At 36.5% G+C, this 18,330-nt stretch overlaps 1 protein-coding gene across 1 annotated transcript; it reads right to left on the bottom strand.

Moving 5' to 3' along the window:
• Positions 1–5,556: 5,556 nt before the first annotated feature.
• Positions 5,557–16,127, bottom strand: LOC306858513 (neoverrucotoxin subunit beta-like; the record flags this gene model as incomplete). The annotated part of the gene is made up of 4 exons (XM_079399079.1): positions 5,557–7,016; positions 7,197–7,289; positions 15,848–15,932; positions 16,035–16,127. 4 exons carry the CDS (start codon positions 16,125–16,127, stop codon positions 5,557–5,559), a joined length of 1,731 nt encoding a protein of 576 aa, XP_079255205.1.
• Positions 16,128–18,330: the final 2,203 nt, after the last annotated feature.

Below are 18,330 nucleotides of genomic sequence, written 5' to 3' on the forward strand. Positions count from 1 at the left end.
GTGACCTCTGGTGGTGATTAACTGGAAATGCATGGACCAGATTCGTGACAAACTCTACACTGAAATACATGTCTTATTAACTAAGCATTTTTATACACAGTTAAAGACCACAGTTAAAGTTGTGAGATTTTACCAGTTGTCAGCTAAGGCTGTGCACTGGTAACTCTTGAACCGGTTGGTTCTTCATCACGTTTTCTCTGAGTACCTATCAGTGAATTCATACCATTCATTTAATTTTTAACTGAATTTTTGGCAATAAAGTTTTTTTTTTTTTGGATACAAAAAAGATTTCATACCACTGCTAGCCATTGTAGGGTGAATTCCTAGAGAGAGAGAGAAAAAAAATATTTCATACATATGTTTATGAATAAGCTGTTTGTCAGAGTATTACAAAGAAAATTTACATTTTTAGTATGAACAAAATGCTGCTGGATTGGTCAGTTTCATTTACACAATATTTAAAATCTATGATGAACAAAAATATAATGTAATTACTAATGTAATCTAAACATTGCATAAATAATTCATTATAATAAATACTTTAACAGGAATTAAGAAACTATTTTTAAATAGTTCGCGTGAATTTGAATTTAATGTCCTCAGCACAAAGACTGGCGTTTTTGAGAAAACTGAGAATACAAGAATATACCAAACTCCAGCAAGTCAGTTATGTCTTTGCTATTATTATATATATTTTTTTGATATTATTAAAAATGGCATGAATGTTTATTATTGTTATCTCCATTTCATACACTTCACTACAGTAGCATACATTTCATATAGTTCTCTACAGTAGCTTTGACCATATCTATCTCCTGATTTCTTTTGTGTTGTGTCCCGAGTTGTGTTTTATATATATGTCTATATATATATATAGACAAACATACATAATAATTTATTTATTTATTTTTAAGGGCCAGCTGAGGTCATCCGTAGATATAAGAAAGTCCTGAATACCTTCAGCCGTGTCCACACAATGACAGAAGCCTTCAGGGTAAATGGCGTGGATCGTGGAACCATCAAGATGACGGCTCCGATTGTAGAGCTGTACATAGTGGACCCAGAAACCTACAAAAGCCTGAAGTTTGATCCTGCGAATGAGACCCTGCTGTCTTTTTCTAACAAGTGTGCCACCCACATTAGCCCTGAAACAAAAGCCATAATAGAGGACATGAAATCTCGGGAAACTTCTTTCCTTACTGATGAAGTATTAAAATGCTAACTTGCTGATTTGTTCGGTTCTGTTCTGCTACAAGTGTGAAAATGTTGAAAATGTGAGTTAAGCTACAAAACAAGGCTATATTGTGCTGTGTATGTTTTATGTTTAGGATCGTTTAATACACACTAAAAAGTTCTGTTATAAAGTTTTATACACAGCTTTATACAGACTGCAATACATTTGTTTATAGTCTTAGTAGATTAGCTACTAGTTCATATTGACATGTACAGGTTTTATCTTTGTGAAATTTTGTTTTTGTTAAGTCATATTGGTTCATTGTATGGCACAATTATATACATGTTTAGATTAAAGGAGATGTTTCTACTTGTGCTGTCTTTGGTCTGTTATTGAGTAAGAATAGGGAACGGTTATGGGTTAATAAGTGTCCAACTACTAGTGAATTAAGTTATGTGTGTTGTTACATAAGAATAAACTATATTTATTAAGTGTTATTAAGAGAGAATGACTATTCTTCTGCTACTACCAGCTTATAAGGCCCATAATAAGCAAAGTATATTAAAATCATAATTCTCATACAACTGCCTTATTCACTCCCAATAAGCAGTAGCTATGAGTTAATTAAAGAAAAACTCTTAGTTAATGGTCTGTTGGGCGTAGAATATGGTTGTGCAGAATAAGGCATTAATATGTGCTTTATAAGTACTAATAAGCATGCTAATAAGCAATCAGTTAGTAGTGAATGTGTACCTTAATTTAAAGTGTTACCAAATCTTTTATTATCTACGCCTCAGTTGTGCGGTAAATGCACAATTATTTTGTGGCAAATTAATTGTAGTAGACCTATAAATTTAATAATAAAACTACCATAATAATAATAATTTTATACATTAATTGGAAATGCCAAATCCTCACGATATCACAGATAGTGTTTTTTTATAGTTATCTCTGGCTATCGTCCATATACGGTGTCATCGTCTAACCAAGGAAATGTTCTATTTTCGTTCCTAGAAGGTTCCCAGAACGTTCTCCTAACCTCCTTACTTCGATACTGCTGCTGTCCATAATCATCCAGCACTCCCGTCCTGCAGAGTATAAGCGGTATGGAAGACGGACAGATATGGACCTCAATAATCAGTAAATGTCTTGTTTCAAATTATTGTTTAATCATTAGAGATAATCAGAGCACATTTAACCATCATAAGGAGCATTAAATGAGATTGAATTATCTGTTAATATGTAAGACTTCTTTATAACTACCATACCATATAATAACCCAGATATTACGTTTCTTAAGTACCAAATAACAATGACTTCAACAAAATATTGGGTTTTAAAAATGTGAATTTTATTTTTACAGACATTAAAAATTAATAACATTTATTTGACTTTAACATTACATTCATTTCTTACCACTGAATTAACAATGATGTGATTCTCTCTTTTGGTCCGTAATCAAAAACTTCTCGGATAATATTACTTGTCAACAATTACTTGTCAAATCTCTCTGAAATCACAATATTTACTGAATATTTATCAATTATAAGTAATTATTCAATAAAGAGATCGATAAACGAGTGTTAGTCAGTCAGTAAAATAAAATGACCGTTAATTTTTACAAATATGGGAGTGCGCGGCTTTATATGGAACACAGGAGAGAAGCGCGTGCTGAAATACACATTTCAGCATTAGAATAATCAGAAAAATCTGCAAAGTTTTAATTACTTTACATGGTTATGACTACTAAAAATAACCTGCAGAGAACGTTCCGGGAACATTCTCTCTAGGTTATTAAAAAAAAAAACCTACAGGGAACGTTCCTAGAACGTTCTTATTTGGTTCCCCAAAAAATAACCAAATGGGACCGTTCTGTGTTTGCTGGGTAGTACCGAGTCATGGTGCGTGTATTGACGATACGACAAAGATAACGCTTTCCTCAATGGACATTCAGACTTATGTTTTATTGTCCAAGTGCCGTAGGTAATCACAGCCGTGCAATATACAGCCATATGGCACATCTACGAGTGTGATATTGCGTTTATACAACAGTTCGACAGCACGAGTGCGTAAATAAATTACAAACAACAACGAAGTGTCTTTAAAAGCCCTCTTTTGTGCAGAACTACTTCCTTCCGCCACAGATTTAAATCTAAAGTTGACAGTTTAACAGTTGAGCCCAAGCCTCCGTTACTAATTCCAAAACATCACTTTAGAACTAGCAACGAAGGAACGTTGAGTTGCCTCATTGAAAACTTATTATAGTACTGTAGTAAAAGCTTGTATTATGTAGAGTGAAGTATTATGAGAGAGATGGACTGAGCGACTGTGATTACCTGCATCTGATATAGCATCTCCTACAGACAATAAAACATAAGTCTGAATGTCCACTGAGGAAGCGTTATCTTTGTCTTATCGTCAATATCCTTTCATCCGTTACAGTGATTTGTGTTGACAGCACTGCTCACTTGTTGAAAGTAAAAATAACTTCTGTTCAGAAAAGCGTTTATTTTTCAAAGTAAAAGTCTTTACTGCAGCGCTGACTCGTAAAAACAGTCTCTTGTCGCCACCTAATGGCGGAACAATGTAACTAAATCACCATCACGAACAGGGACCATGCCTCGGTACTTAACACTATTATTATTTATTGAATAATCATATTTACTGTAATAAACAACAACAGCCATTAGAAAAAGTTGCTAGGAAATTCAGCCAACCGTACAAAGACAGCATGATATACAGCATTGAATAAACATGATAATATTTTGCCAAAACGATTTGCTCTGGAACAAATAAATGTAAAATTTAATGAGACCAAAGACTGGCCGTTAGATTTACCCAACAGGAATAATATCTTGTGTTGAACTACTATAGAGACATCAGAGCTAGCGGTAAATTCCAGAAGATCTGGCCGCGGTCAGACACTCTCTGTGGGTGTAATGAGCGCTGAACGCCCGCTGAACCGATGGATCTCCTGTCTCCGAAAACGTCGAAGCTAATTTTGAAATAGACCTTATCTTTATTAACAAACCGCATATTTCAAGTCCAAGCAAGCACATTCAAGCCTAAAAAAAACAATTAAAACTGCTTTCCGTGACACAAAATAGTATTATTTTTTAATTATAGTGGATTTGGCCATCTGCCATAACACTCGCTGTGAGAAATACGGCAACTTCGGCAAGCGGAGTGATACAAACGGTGAAGAGGATGAAGAGCTCTGTTGGACTCCAATATCGCATACCTATCAGCCAATCAGATTCGAGAACCAGAAAGAACTGTTTTATATATATATATATATATATATATATATATATGTGTGTGTATGAAGAGTTCAGATACAAAAGCCTAAGTGCCATCTGAAATTTTCTTCTAAAATAAGCATTTTTATCAGGCTCCTATATTTATGTTCAGTTATTTCACTTTAATTGCTTAGAAAAATACCTATATATTGCCATAAGAGAAAAAATACTGAACCTAAACATAGGAGCCTGATAAAAAATGCTAATTTTAGGAGAAATGTTTAGATGGCACTTAGAGGGTTTTGCATTTGAACTATTCATATATATATAAATAATTAATTGTTTACTACAATCTTTTGCAGTAATCCCTCTATAATTTTATAACACTATGATGCTTTGGTCACTTTTTGGATTAAAGTTATTTTTTAATTTACAATTTTATTGTCAATATATTTTTTAATACACCACAAGCATATACATTATGTGATTACACTTTTAAGGTTTAAACTGAATGAGCTATTTGTCTTGCAGTAAAAATGTATTTGCTGTGTTGGAACACTTAGTACAGTAACACAGAAGAAATGCTGCTTTTGAATTGGTTTTATGACTGAGATGCGTGTAGAAATGCTCTTTTCTTTCTTTCTGCAATCTTTGTGAAGCATGCAAATATAATGGAATGAATGTGTCTGTACTTTCAGCCAATATTTCAGTCCCGTGTGCAATGCAGTTCTCAGTCACTGGACGTGTATGGCTTGATAATGTAAAACTCCGGACAAGTTTTCTTGCACACACCCGTTTTTAACTCGTCTTGACTGTCGTACAGTCTGACATTAATGACAACTGAGATCCCATAGTGTGACATGATCATCATGTTTGTACAGTCTGACAAGTACAATCCTAAAGGACTTTTTAAAAATCGCAACATGTAAGCCCGGCTTTACACAGAGTCAATTTCTGTAGCAAAGATCCAACCTAAGTTCACCTTTGATGAGCATTAAGACAATATTTTTTTTAAATGACTCACAAATGCTTAGGTTTACTTTGGAAAATGAAGTGCTTTAATATTGAAATGTAATAGTTGTAAATCACTTTATTGAAAGTGATTGTTCACGTTGTTGTTTACTTTTAACAGTGTATCCGGGTTCAATTCTCCAATCTTGAAAGCACTCTGAAAGGATACTGAACCTGTTTGTCTGTCAGTTGCCCAAGTTCATACAAATAGATAGAGGAGCCTGGATTGGAGGGATCTGAGATGGCAGAAATAATGAACAGGACCTTCTGTTCCACAAGTGGCTTTAATAAAGTTTTGAAAACATTCATGTTAAATCTAATCTTTCCTAGGAGATCCGTATCAGCAAACCACTTTTTGACAGATGCCACAGAGACCATGGTTTGTTCCGCATCTAGATCTTTAAACCTGTCGGTTTTCAGGAACTCCTTCAAGGCTGAAAGATATGGGTCTTCATACTTCAGAGATGTGAAGGTCAAGCAAACCACTGCAAAAAAATCAGGATTAACAAGGATCCTGTTGAGACCATCTGAGTCTTCAATTTGGATCCCTTCCAGTGACTTGGTGAGAGAGCTCAAGAGGCCAATTTCAGACTTGGCATCATTTAACCACTGATTCATAATGTCAGCAGTGAATGGGGATCTCCTGTGGACCCTTATGATATTTTCTAGATACTTCTCCTCCATTCCTCCTCCTCGAACAGCAGGCAAGACCCTGCCAACTGCTTGCAGGAACATTGTCTTGTAAATACTAAATGATTTCTGAAATGAGCGCAGCCTCTCTTTAATGTCTCTGAAACTATTAACCAGTGCATTTCCTAACAGGTCATTGAATGTCCTCTCTGCCTCTCCCAGCTCCTCGATTATAGATTCAGTTTCAAAGGCCACACTTGTACTGATTTCTCTCTCTACACGAGCTGCTGTTGCATTCAAAAGATGAAGCGGATAAAGCCAGACCTTTATTGGGACTTCATTTTGTGGATTCTTCAGCAGAGCCGGGAGCTGATTGTACAGATCCAGGGCCTTCATGTATGTGGTGGGGTTCTGCTGAAGGCGGACGTCACCGTGAAATGTGCAGGTGATCTTATTAGCCATTTGCTTTTCAGTAGCAGTCATTTGGATAGCTGCATTTGCCTCAGCAGATAATTCAGAGATCTTTCTGACCATGTTATTCAGATTTTGCTCAATCTTTTGCTTGTTTTCCTCTTCTGATCGTTTCTGATCAAACACCATGAATGTCTGCGCTCCGTACAGCACAGCAATGACCACATGAGTTGCAGTTTTCTGCTCAAACACCTCAGGGTAGGTGATCTTGCGCAGGTGGCTCATATCTAGCTGTTCATATCTTGTGGTTTCACTGTAATACATTGTGACTCTGGACTGTTGGTTTGAGGATTTAGTGTCATGCAGGTACTTGCCAGATCCTCCCACCTCCACAAGCCCTCCCATGAAACTGGCCTTGAGGGAAGTGCTTGCGTCTAGGAGCCTGAATTTACTTGAGAGAGTGTCAGAGCTTCTGTACTCCACATTTGTCTGGGGCTTTGGACGACTGTATAGATCTTCACTCAGTGATTTCTTATCCCACAGAGTAACAACTGAAATCAGATGTAGCTCAAACAGTTATTCTATGCATGAAGAAGTGGCTGATGGATGGTTTAGTGACCGGTTAACATGCAGGTTTTTTAAATATATTTTTTTGTATTTTTAAAGCAATGACTAGTAAGTGGCAATTCAAAGTATTTTAAAAATAAAGTTTGTTTAGGGTGGAGAAGCACCTGGAAGAAAGGAATCCTTGCGGCAGTCATACAGCATACCAGGAAACAGAGGTCTTCCTAGAGCTGCCACTTCCATTGTCTCTGATGGCAGAGCTGTTGAAAATAACAAAGAGAAAATATTAGTTTCAGAACAGATAAAAAAAAAGGTTGTCAAAGTTTGGTATGAGAAACCATGAACAGCATGTTGCTAACATGATTTAACATCTTGCTACTATTTTTAAATGTTTCTAGCATGTTGCTAGCATCACTGACCAAAATTATAAACGCAACACTTTTGTTTTTGCCCTCATTTTTCATGAGCTGAACTCAAAGATCTAAGACTTTTTCTATGTACACAAAAGGCCTACAGGTACATCTAAAAAAAAATTGAATATCTTGAAAAAGGTCAATATTTTTTGTCACTTATTTCAGAAAGTGAAACCCACATATTATATAGATTCATTACACATAGAGTGAAAGATTTCAAGCCTTTATTTCTTGAAATTTTGATGATTATGGCTTACAGATAATGAAAACCCAAAATTCAGTGTCTCAGAAAATTAAAATATTACATAAGATCAATAAAAAAAGGATATTTTAAACAGAAATGTCAGATTTCTGAAAAGTATGTTAATTTACTGTATATGTACTCAATACTTGGTTGGGCCTCCTTTTGCATGAATTACTGCATCAATTTGGCGTGGCATGGAGTCAATCAGCCTGTGGCACTGCTCAGGTGTAATAGAAGCCCAGGTTGCTTTGATAGCGGCCTTCAGGTCATCTGCATTGTTGGGTCTGGTGTCTCTCATCTTCCTCATATATTCTTTATGGGGTTCAGGTCAGGCGAGTTTGCTGGCCAATCAAGCACAGTAACACCATGGTCATTGAACCAGCTTTTGGTACATTTGGCCAGGGACGTGCACAGGAATTTTGAGGGGCAGTTGCTCTGACCTGAAAAAAGGGCACTCCCCCAAAAAAAAAACAACAACTCACGGGCTATATGAAGAACTGAGAATAACAGGGTCTTTATTAAAATATATATACACAAAGAAGTAAAACACTGAAATACAGCACTCAATCACCTTAACTACTAATAATAATAACACAGAAAAACATGACTTGAGTCATGAAAATCCCTACATCAGTATCCTATCAAGTCATTATGTTCTGCTCAGGCAAGATCTTTGAAATGACCTCTAAAATAGCCATTGTTTTTTTAGATTACAATTATTTAGCATGCAGCTCTTTAACCCTATACTTTCTAGCATGGTCCTCTCATCTCATATTTGGTGATCATCACTTAGGCCTACCTGCCCTATGTGCCTCCTCACCTCTGATTTTTGAGCTAATCAATCATGTTAACAACTTTACAGCACTTGTTGTGAATTTCACTGACACTGTAGTAGGGTCACTTTGTGAAAATCTAAATCTAAATGGTTAATTATAGATCTAGTAAGACAGAAACTCACCTGTTCCCCACTCATATTGGTCTGAAAAGGTAAAGAGGTGTTTCAGGTCTCGGGAGACTAGCATAAATTGACCAACAGCGCCATCTGCTGTTTTGGAAAAGAAATTTGCTCAATTGCACATGTGAGAAAATCTGCCCGCACACGTGTGAGAAAATCAGCCTGTCGCATTTGTGAGAAAATCAAGCCAAGTTTCCTCATAAAAAGGCAAATGAGTCTCACAGTTGTAACACACAATACATATATTTGTCCATACCTCTGCATTTTCTCTCAAAGAGTTTTGTATTTGAAAATCACTTTGCGTTTGTTTGAAAGTTGAGTTTTTCTTTGCAAAGCAGATTGTGTTTATTTGCAAAACACTGGATTTGTTTGATAAATATCGGCACAAAAATCGCTCCATATGAGACGCCTCACCCAACAACCGCGACAATCTGGCGCCCGCTCATGCAGGCTCAGCTCAGGTGCCCGTCACGTGCAGCGCTGCAGCAGCCACCTAAACAGAGTTTGCCCTTCCCCTACTGACTTTCACTTTCGGTGCCCGAATTGAAGTGAATGAGGCTTTTCGATTTTTTTTTAATTATTATTATTAATCTAGGCCTACGTGAAAATCTGCATCCATTGTACGATGTTGTTTTTTTTTTTCCTCAGAAGGGCAACGTGAGTCGAAAATGGCATATGGGCAGTTGCCAGGGCAACCTGAGCAACCCCCCTGTGCACGTCCCTGCATTTGGCAGTGTGGGCAGGTGCCAAGTCCTGCTGGAAAATGAAATCGGCATCTCCATAAAGCTTGTCAGCAGAAGGAAACATGAAGTGCTCTAAAATTTCCTGGTAGATGGCTGCGTTGACTGTGGACTTCAGAAAACACAGTGGACCAACACCAGCAGATGACATGGCAGCCCAAATCATCACTGACTGTGGAAACTTCACACTGGACTTCAAGCAACATGGATTCTGTGCCTCTCCACTCTTCCTCCAGACTCTGGGACCTTGATTTCCAAATGAAATGCAAAATTTACTTTCATCTGAAGAGAGGACTTTGGACCACTGAGCAACAGTCCAGTTCTTTTTCTCCACAGCCCAGGTAAGACGCTTCTGACGTTGTCTCTGGTTCAGAAGTGGCTTGGTAGCCCTTTTCCTGAAGATGTCTGAGCGTGGAGACTCTTGATGCACTGACTCCAGCTTCAGTCCACTCCTTGTGAAGCTCTCCCAAGTGTTTGAATCAGCTTTGCTTGACAGTATTCTCAAGCTTGCGGTCATCGCTGTTGCTTGTGCACATTTTCCTACCATTTAACTTTGCATTTAATATGCTTTGATACAGCACTCTGTAAACAGCCACAGCTTTCAGTAATGACCCTCTGTGACTTACCCTCTTTGTGGAGGGCGTCAATGTTCGTTTTCTGGATCATTGCCAAGTCAGCAGTCTTCTCCATTATTGTGGTTTCAAAGAACAAGAGATACCCGGTATTTATACAGTAGGGATGGTCATTAATTGAAACTCAAATGTAAATATTCTAATATTTTGAGATACTGATTTTTGACTTTCATGAGCTGTAAGCTCAAAGTTTATGTTTTTTTCAAAAGCTCAGGCACAAGTACTTGATAATATTAGCATTTTTACATCTCATGGTAAAATTATTGAAAGAGTACCTTCTTACAAGTACTTGGGTATTTGGATTGATGATAGGCTTTTATTCAGTGTACACATTGCTAATCTAATCAGGAAGCTCAAACTGAAGCTTGGCTTTTATTTTAGAAATACATCTAATTTTACTTTTAATGCCAAAAAGAAACTTGTAGAAGCTACTTTCCTAAGTGTGCTTGATTATGGTGATATATTATACATGCATGCGGCCTCTTCTATCTTAACAAGACTTGATTCGGTATACCATGCTTCGGTATACCATGTACCAGCATGCTACCATGCTGGTACATTTTTATCTATAAAGCAATGTTAGGTAAACTTTCAGCTTATCTCTGTACTCTTCTTTGTCTTTGTTCTGGCAATTACCAGCTACGCTCTTCCAAGTCTTTGATTTGTAACATACCTCGAGTTTGTACAGAACTGGGGAAAACTGCATTTTCATATTGGGCACCCTGGGCATGGAATAATTTGCAAAAATATCTAAAACTAGATAAATTTGTGTCTATTGGTGAAATAAAGGTTAAAAAAGCTCTAATCATCAAAATTAAAACAAAAAAACTTGAATTTTTTTACTTTACATGTAATGAATCTAAAATATTTGAAAGTTTCACTTTTTGAAATAAGTTAAAAGAAAAAATTTACTTTTTCACGATATTCAATTTTTTTTAGGTGTACCTATATTTCTCTCAAATATTGTTCACAAATCTGTCTAAATCTGTGTTAGTGAGCACTTCTCCGAAAAACCAGTCAGTATCTGGTGTGACCACCATTTGCCTCACGCAGTGCAACACATCTCCTTCGCATAGAGTTGATCAGGTTGTTGATTGTGGCCTGTGGAATGTTGGTCCACTCCTCTTCAATGGCTGTGCGAAGTTGCTGGATATTGGCAGGAAGTGGAACACACTGTCGTATACGCAGATCCAGAGCATCCCAAACATGCTCAATGGGTGACAGGTCCGGTGAGTATGCTGGCCATGCAAGAACTGGGATGTTTTCAGCTTCCAGGAATTGTGTACAGATCCTTGGAACATGGGGCCATGCATTATCATGCTGCAACATGAGGTGATGGTCATGGATGAATGGCACTACAATGAGCCTCAGGATCTCGTCACGGTATCTCTGCATTCAAAATGCCATCAATAAAATGCACCTGTGTTCGTTGTCCATAACATATGCCTGCCCATACCATCTGCCCTGTAGAATGAAAACCGGGATTCATCCGAAGGGAATATGAAGGGAACACCTCTCCAAAGTGCCAGACGCCATTGAATGTGAGCATTTGCCCACTCAAGTCGGTTACGACGACGAACTGCAGTCAGGTCGAGACCCGGATGAGGACGACGAGCATGCAGATGAGCTTCCCTGAGACGGTTTCTGACAGTTTGTGCAGACATTCTTTGGTTATGCAAACCGATTGTTGCAGCAGCTGTCCGGGTGGCTGGTCTCAGACAATCATGGAGGTGAAGATGCTGGATGTGGAGGTCCTGGACTGGTGTGGTTACACGTGGTCTGCGGTTGTGAGGCCGGTTGGATGTACTGCCAAATTCTCTGAAACGCCTTTGGAGACGGCTTATGGTAGAGAAATGAACATTCAATTCACGGGCAACCGCTCTGGTGGACATTCCTGCAGTCAGCATGCCAATTGTACGCTCCCTCAAAACGTGCAACATCTGTGGCATTGTGCTGTGTGATAAAACTGCAGATTTTTAGAGTGGCCTTTTATTGTGGCTAGTCTAAGGCACACCTGTGCAATAATCATGCTGTCTAACGAGCATCTTGATATGCCACACCTGTGAGGTGGATGAATTATCTCGGCAAAGGAGAAGTGCTCACTAACACAGATTTAGACAGATTTGTGAACAATATTTGAGAGAAATAGGCCTTTAGTGTACATAGAAAAAGTCTTAGATCTTTGAGTTCAGCTCATGAAAAATGGGGGCAAAAACAAAAGTGTTGCGTTTATAATTTTGGTCAGTTTAGTACTTTGTTAGCATGATTTAACATGTTAGCATGAATTAGCACATTGCTAGCTTGTTTGAGCTCATTTCTAGCATGCATTAGCATGTTACTACTATTTTAATGCTGCTAATAATTTTTAACATGTTGCTAGCATGATTTAACATATTGCTAACACATTTTAACACACTGCAAACACGAATTAGCATTTTGCTAACATGTTTTAACGAGTGCTGTCAAAATTAGCGTGTTAACGCAGGCAAATATTTTTTTCAGTTTAACGTTATAATTATTTAACACATTATGAGCATGCAATGTCTTTGTCAGTAAAGGCATGAAGTTACCAAAAAGGCGATTAAAGCTGCCGTAAAACTGTGGCATGCATGTAATATGTTATATATGAGTTACATTAAGAACGTCTCTGAAATGGTTTTCAAAATTGTCCTGGAGCAGCCCAGCTCTGTCTCCCTCATCTCAAGTTCAAGTTCAAGTTGAGCTTTATTGTCATTCCGCTACATGTGGGGACATACAGTGGAACGAAATGTCGTGTCTCGCAGGACCATGGTGCTACATAAATACAGACATACAACAATGAAGTAAAAAACACTATAAACCTATACACAACTAACCTAATGACAGATTTAACTATAAGTATACTATATAAGTATTTACCCTATACAAACTAAGAGAATAAAGGATAAAAAAATACAACTATACGAATGCTTCACATAAATATTACCCTATACAAACTAAAAAATAGAAGATAAAAAATACAAACTATACGAATGCTTCACAAATACTGTACATGTGCAAAGAGAAACATTTTGAGTCAGCAGCTGGTTGGGGAACAGTGCAGGATGATTTGTAGTGCATGAGCATGTAAACATACATATATTGCTGAGTCTTTTGTGGGATTGTGCACACGCAGCAGTGTGTGTAAAGTGTCCATAGTGCACATGGTGTAAAGTGTAAAGTATCTAACACACCAGATTTAACTCGTCAGTGAAGTGTGTCAGAAAAGGTAAAGAGAGTTGAGAGAAAATACAATGCGTGTCAAATCCGCGTCACGTTCAGTAGCAGCAGCTCTTAAAGAAATGGCAGCCAAAAACAACCTACAGTAATAACCAGCTGCTGTGATGTCTGTTCATCAAGAAAAAGAGGAAATCAATAACTTTTATAGCTTTAAGGATTCATCTGTATTTAGTTTAGAATTTAGTGTTTGATAACTTTATTCAATTTCTGTATATTTATGCTGAGGGGCACAGGTAGATAAATATGACATTTATTATTGTGGGTTTATGTGAAGATTGTTTTAAGTTCACTTAAATGAGAAGTTAATTTTAAAGTCTAATAATGTTTTTAATTGAAAGCTCTTAATTATAATATAAAGTTAAAGGGCTATAGTTAATGGTTAAATATTAGGGGGAAACATTTTTTATAGGGAAATCAGTATTAATTGGGATCAGTGATACTGGCCTTGAGTCATAAAAAAGATGCCATCAAACAAATATTAAAAATAAACTGTCTTTGTTGTTTGGACATTAATTTGATGATTGAATGTGAAATTATTACAATATAAAAGTATATTTAAAAACTTTAATGTTAGGTGGGATTAATCGCCATTAATTTCAGAAAAAAATGTGCAGTTAATTAGTTAATTGTTTTTAATCAATTGACAGCACTAGTCACAGCACTACCCTAACCCTAACCCTAACACCTTAGCTTGAAATATGGCATGTTGTTGGCAAGTTTTATCATATTGTTATGTTGCTTGCATGTTTTATCACATTACTAGCATAAAATAACTTGTTGCTAGGTGCTTCACGTTCCATTCTGTCTCATGCACAGTCATGTCCATACAGCTTTCAAAGTATACTCAAACACGGATGAGCGTGGATGGACAACACATCGTGCCTGTGCTGTTACACAGACCGTCCTAAGACACTTCTGATGACAAAATTGCATCATGTGGAGTAGTGTTGCTTTCGTCAACGAAAATTATGACTAAATATTGTCGTCAACGAACCTTTATCACGTGACGAAAACGAGATAAGACGCAAAGTAAATGCTGGTCATGTGACGATGACGATAATTAAATGTATAATGCAATATTGTTGACGAATAAAAACGAGACTAAATGTGGTTTACAAAATAAAAACTATGCTAAAATGTCTCTTCACTTTCGTTGACTAAAACAAGACGAAACGAAATGTTCTAACGTTATTTTGTCTCGTTTAGTCGCGTTATTATTATTATTATTTTGCAGTATTTCTGTTTCCGGTGTCTCACTTCAGGTCGCACTGCGCAGACGGAGGTGACGTCACTTCCTCAAGCCCCACTCGTGGCATTATTTAGAAGACGACAACAAAGTTAAGTCTGACACAGAGAAAGGGACCGATGGCCGGCCAGCCGGGATTCGGAGATGTGTGTGTACTTCTAACATGCTTGGTTGGTAAAATAAATGTTGTAAATTCAAATCAGAGCGTCGTCCGTGTCTGGAATGGATGTATTCTTGAGTCTATAAGGTAACAATAATAATAAGATAACCCTGTTTGAAATGGGTTTGGCTAAAAGAAAATTTTGGTTTCGTCTATACTACTAGGTACTTATACTATATTGACTGGGTTAAATAGAATTGTATTACTAAAAAGAGACTAAAATACAATTTTCTTTGACGAAAACTAGACTAAATGTCATCAGTTTTCGTTGACTAAAACTAGACTAAAATAGTCATGGATAATTCTGACTAAAACTAGACGAAAATGCCATCAGTTTTCATCGACTAAAACTAGACTAGACTAAAAAGAGTATGAACGTGACTAAAACTAATAAAAACTAAAAGGACAGCTTCACACAAAGACTAGACTAAAACTAAAATTAAAACAGGCCGCCAAAAACAACACTAATGTGGACAGTGCTCGAACCGTTGCGGAACCCTGGATGCTGAAGTATATGAAGTAATGAGGGTTACATAATCAGATTGTTTTTTTCAACTAGTTCATAAAGTAACACATTACTCTTTAATTTAAACAAGAAAACATCTGAGTTGCTTGTTCAAATAGATAAAGCCAGTTACTTTGTTTTCCCATACTGACTGGCAATGTCTGTGCTGCTGACCTTCATTGATCACATTCAAACATACTAATAAGCAAAAATGACTTTTAAACTTTAAACTTGTTAAACTTTCTTCTCCGACATCAAATTATTCTGCGATTCAGAATGGCTACACAGCTGAAAGGTTTGTTAGAGCTGTGAATTTACATTTCCTCCAGCCTGAGGCTTGTTCAGTTCACTTTTGGTGTGAAAGGGTTTTTAGATTTGGCAAAGTTAGAGCTTTTTTACATTAAAAACAAACTAGCAAGCCCAGTCTGGGCTGGTGTAATTGAGTAGAGGCAGGGACTAATTTGCATATTCATGAAACCACATATACTAAATAAGTGGAAGGTGTAGATTTACATTCAAGTTATTTTCTTATGTTCACTGAAAAAAAAAAATTCATGATGTTATTTCATTAATTAGAGGCTGACCAATTTAAGAGTCTGAACTATATTGCACACATTGAGTTCTAAACAGCACATTCACCTCTTGTAACATCACTCACATCTTACCTCGAATCTTCAAAATTCCTCTGGGTACTCTTATGGTTTTTTCAGTTAAAGTCCCAATCTTGTCAGCTTTGGGTTGTAACATTCCCTATTTTTGAAGAAATGGTTAAAAATGTAATCTTTCACAGATTTTTAAAAATCTTTAATCACTTGAAGAACATTTGCATTTTGTCTGAGTGAGTGCACTCACCTCTGCATTTATCACAGCAAGGTACGCCAGCCACAGATAAGCACGTATGTAGATGCAGTTTGGCTGCTTCAGATACACCAGAAGTGATGCCATCTTAGAAAAGTTAATGAAGAGACCTATTAGAATAAATGTAAAAAATGATGCTCAGTGCACTGAATTAACTGCTTTTGAGAAGAAAACAGTTATTCAGAAATCTTCTATGCTAATCGTCAACTTATTTCTCACGACAAATCTGTTCAAATAGTTTCAGTGAAAATAAGAGAAGATAAATCATAAGAACTATAAAATATAAGATTGAACCACTTCTGGGTACGAAGTTTCAATCAAGCAAATGCAGATGTAAAAACTAGTATAGTTCAAAACTGAAATTAACCAGCCTAATGAATTTATATTTGTTTTTATGGCAGTGCTGGAAATACTGTACTTATTAATCTATAAGGGGCTAACTTTCTAGTCTCTCGGGTTTCCAACCTGACAGTTTCAAATTTTATTATGCTTAACATCTGAAATATGTACAATTACAAAAACTACAATACAAATTACTTTAGTCATTTCATTAATTCTCTCAAAGTTTTAAATTATTCCATAAACAAGGATTGTTAATTAATTCATTGCTTAAATAAATTCAGTATTACAAAACCAAAATTTCTGTAGTTCCTTTGCAGTCTAGTGATGTTTTTTTTCCCTTTTTTTAAACATGTCTATACATCACCTGTGATCACATGTGAGCTCTAAAAAGCACATTCACACTAACGTTACCTGTTCATATTGTATTAAAATATATTACCTGGAGTCTCTGTGTCTTCTTGTTAGGTTAAGAGATGAAAACTTATCTTCAACTGAAGTCTGAAGCTCATCAGATTTCTGTAGTCAATTTTATACTCAGGAAAAACTGGCCCTTTGGCCTCATGGACCCAGACTCTGCTGGAGATTTTAGATTACTGCCTCCTTTGGAATATCACAGCACAACATTGTGAGGTCAGTGTTATCTGTTTGTGGAAAAAAACGAAACAAAATATTTGTTTGATGAGAAATGTTTGATGATCACTGGGCTTCAGAAATATGGGTACCCTTGTTAAATATGAAAAAAAAAAAATAGCGGGAGCTTTCAGTGGGACTGAGTTTTATGGTCAGATGACAGAAAATTAAAAGCTTTCATTTCCATCTATGGTGAATTTGCAGAAACTCCTCTTTGCGGTTTCTTTTGTTGTTAATATTTAGCTCATTTTCTGATTTTTATTGAACTTATCTGTGTCAAAGAACATTTATTCAGAACAATTTAATCATCTTGTCATCAAACTATCACTGTAGTATAAAAAAGTCACTGATGCTTCCACTTGGATGGACCTGGAACAGGTTTTGATAACACTGACATGTTTTACAGAAAATGCATTCAGTCTCACCTGAAGCATTATAAAATGAATGCCCTACAGAGTAAGTAAATAAATACATACATACTCTCTCTCTATTACATTTAAATTCAAAATTGCAATATTGGCATGACTGTAAAAAATGCAATATTGCCAAATATAGCTTCAAATATATGTGGAGAAATATAATAACAATGAAAAAATCAAAATAACAGAATAAAAACATTATACCAATATAAACGTACATAAACAGTGTAACAAATAGGAACTTGCATGAACATTTCATATCACAGTGTTTAACACACACACACACACACACACACACTCTCTCTCTCACACACAAACACACACACACACACACACACACACATGCCTAAATAAATAAATGCAGAAATTAATAAGATCAATCAGAAGGCATATACTCAGAAGCCAAGGTAGGGAAATTTGCATGAAATTTGTACATTGACAGTATATAGCTTATATTAGGTCTGGGTAAGGTTGGCTATTTCATGAAACAATACATATAGGCTATCATGATGCATACGCAGGATGCATGAGGCATCACAAAATCACACAACATCAAACACCACATGACCAGGCTAATTTTCAAGCAGTTATGGTAGCTGCTGGTATGCAAAAAGCATTCCTTATACTGGCCCACTTCAAGCACTGAAAAGACACTTCACTCAACACTTGAGTAGAGGGATTCACTGTCATCACAACACTCATTTGTGCCAAAAAGACAACATAATCATATTGTACAAAGTGTTTTTTTTCCAAGTTAAAGAAATATGCAGTTGGGGCATCCATGTCCTTAATGGAACAAAACCTTGACCTTACAAGTGCCCCTTTTACTTGCTATATTTTCAAAAATATTATTTATTTATTGTTTGTTTGTCTGTTTTGGCCCACTGTTTAATAACATT

The sequence above is a fragment of the Barbus barbus genome, assembly GCF_936440315.1.
Source record: "Barbus barbus genome assembly, chromosome: 39".
Taxonomy (NCBI): Eukaryota; Metazoa; Chordata; class Actinopteri; order Cypriniformes; family Cyprinidae; genus Barbus; species Barbus barbus.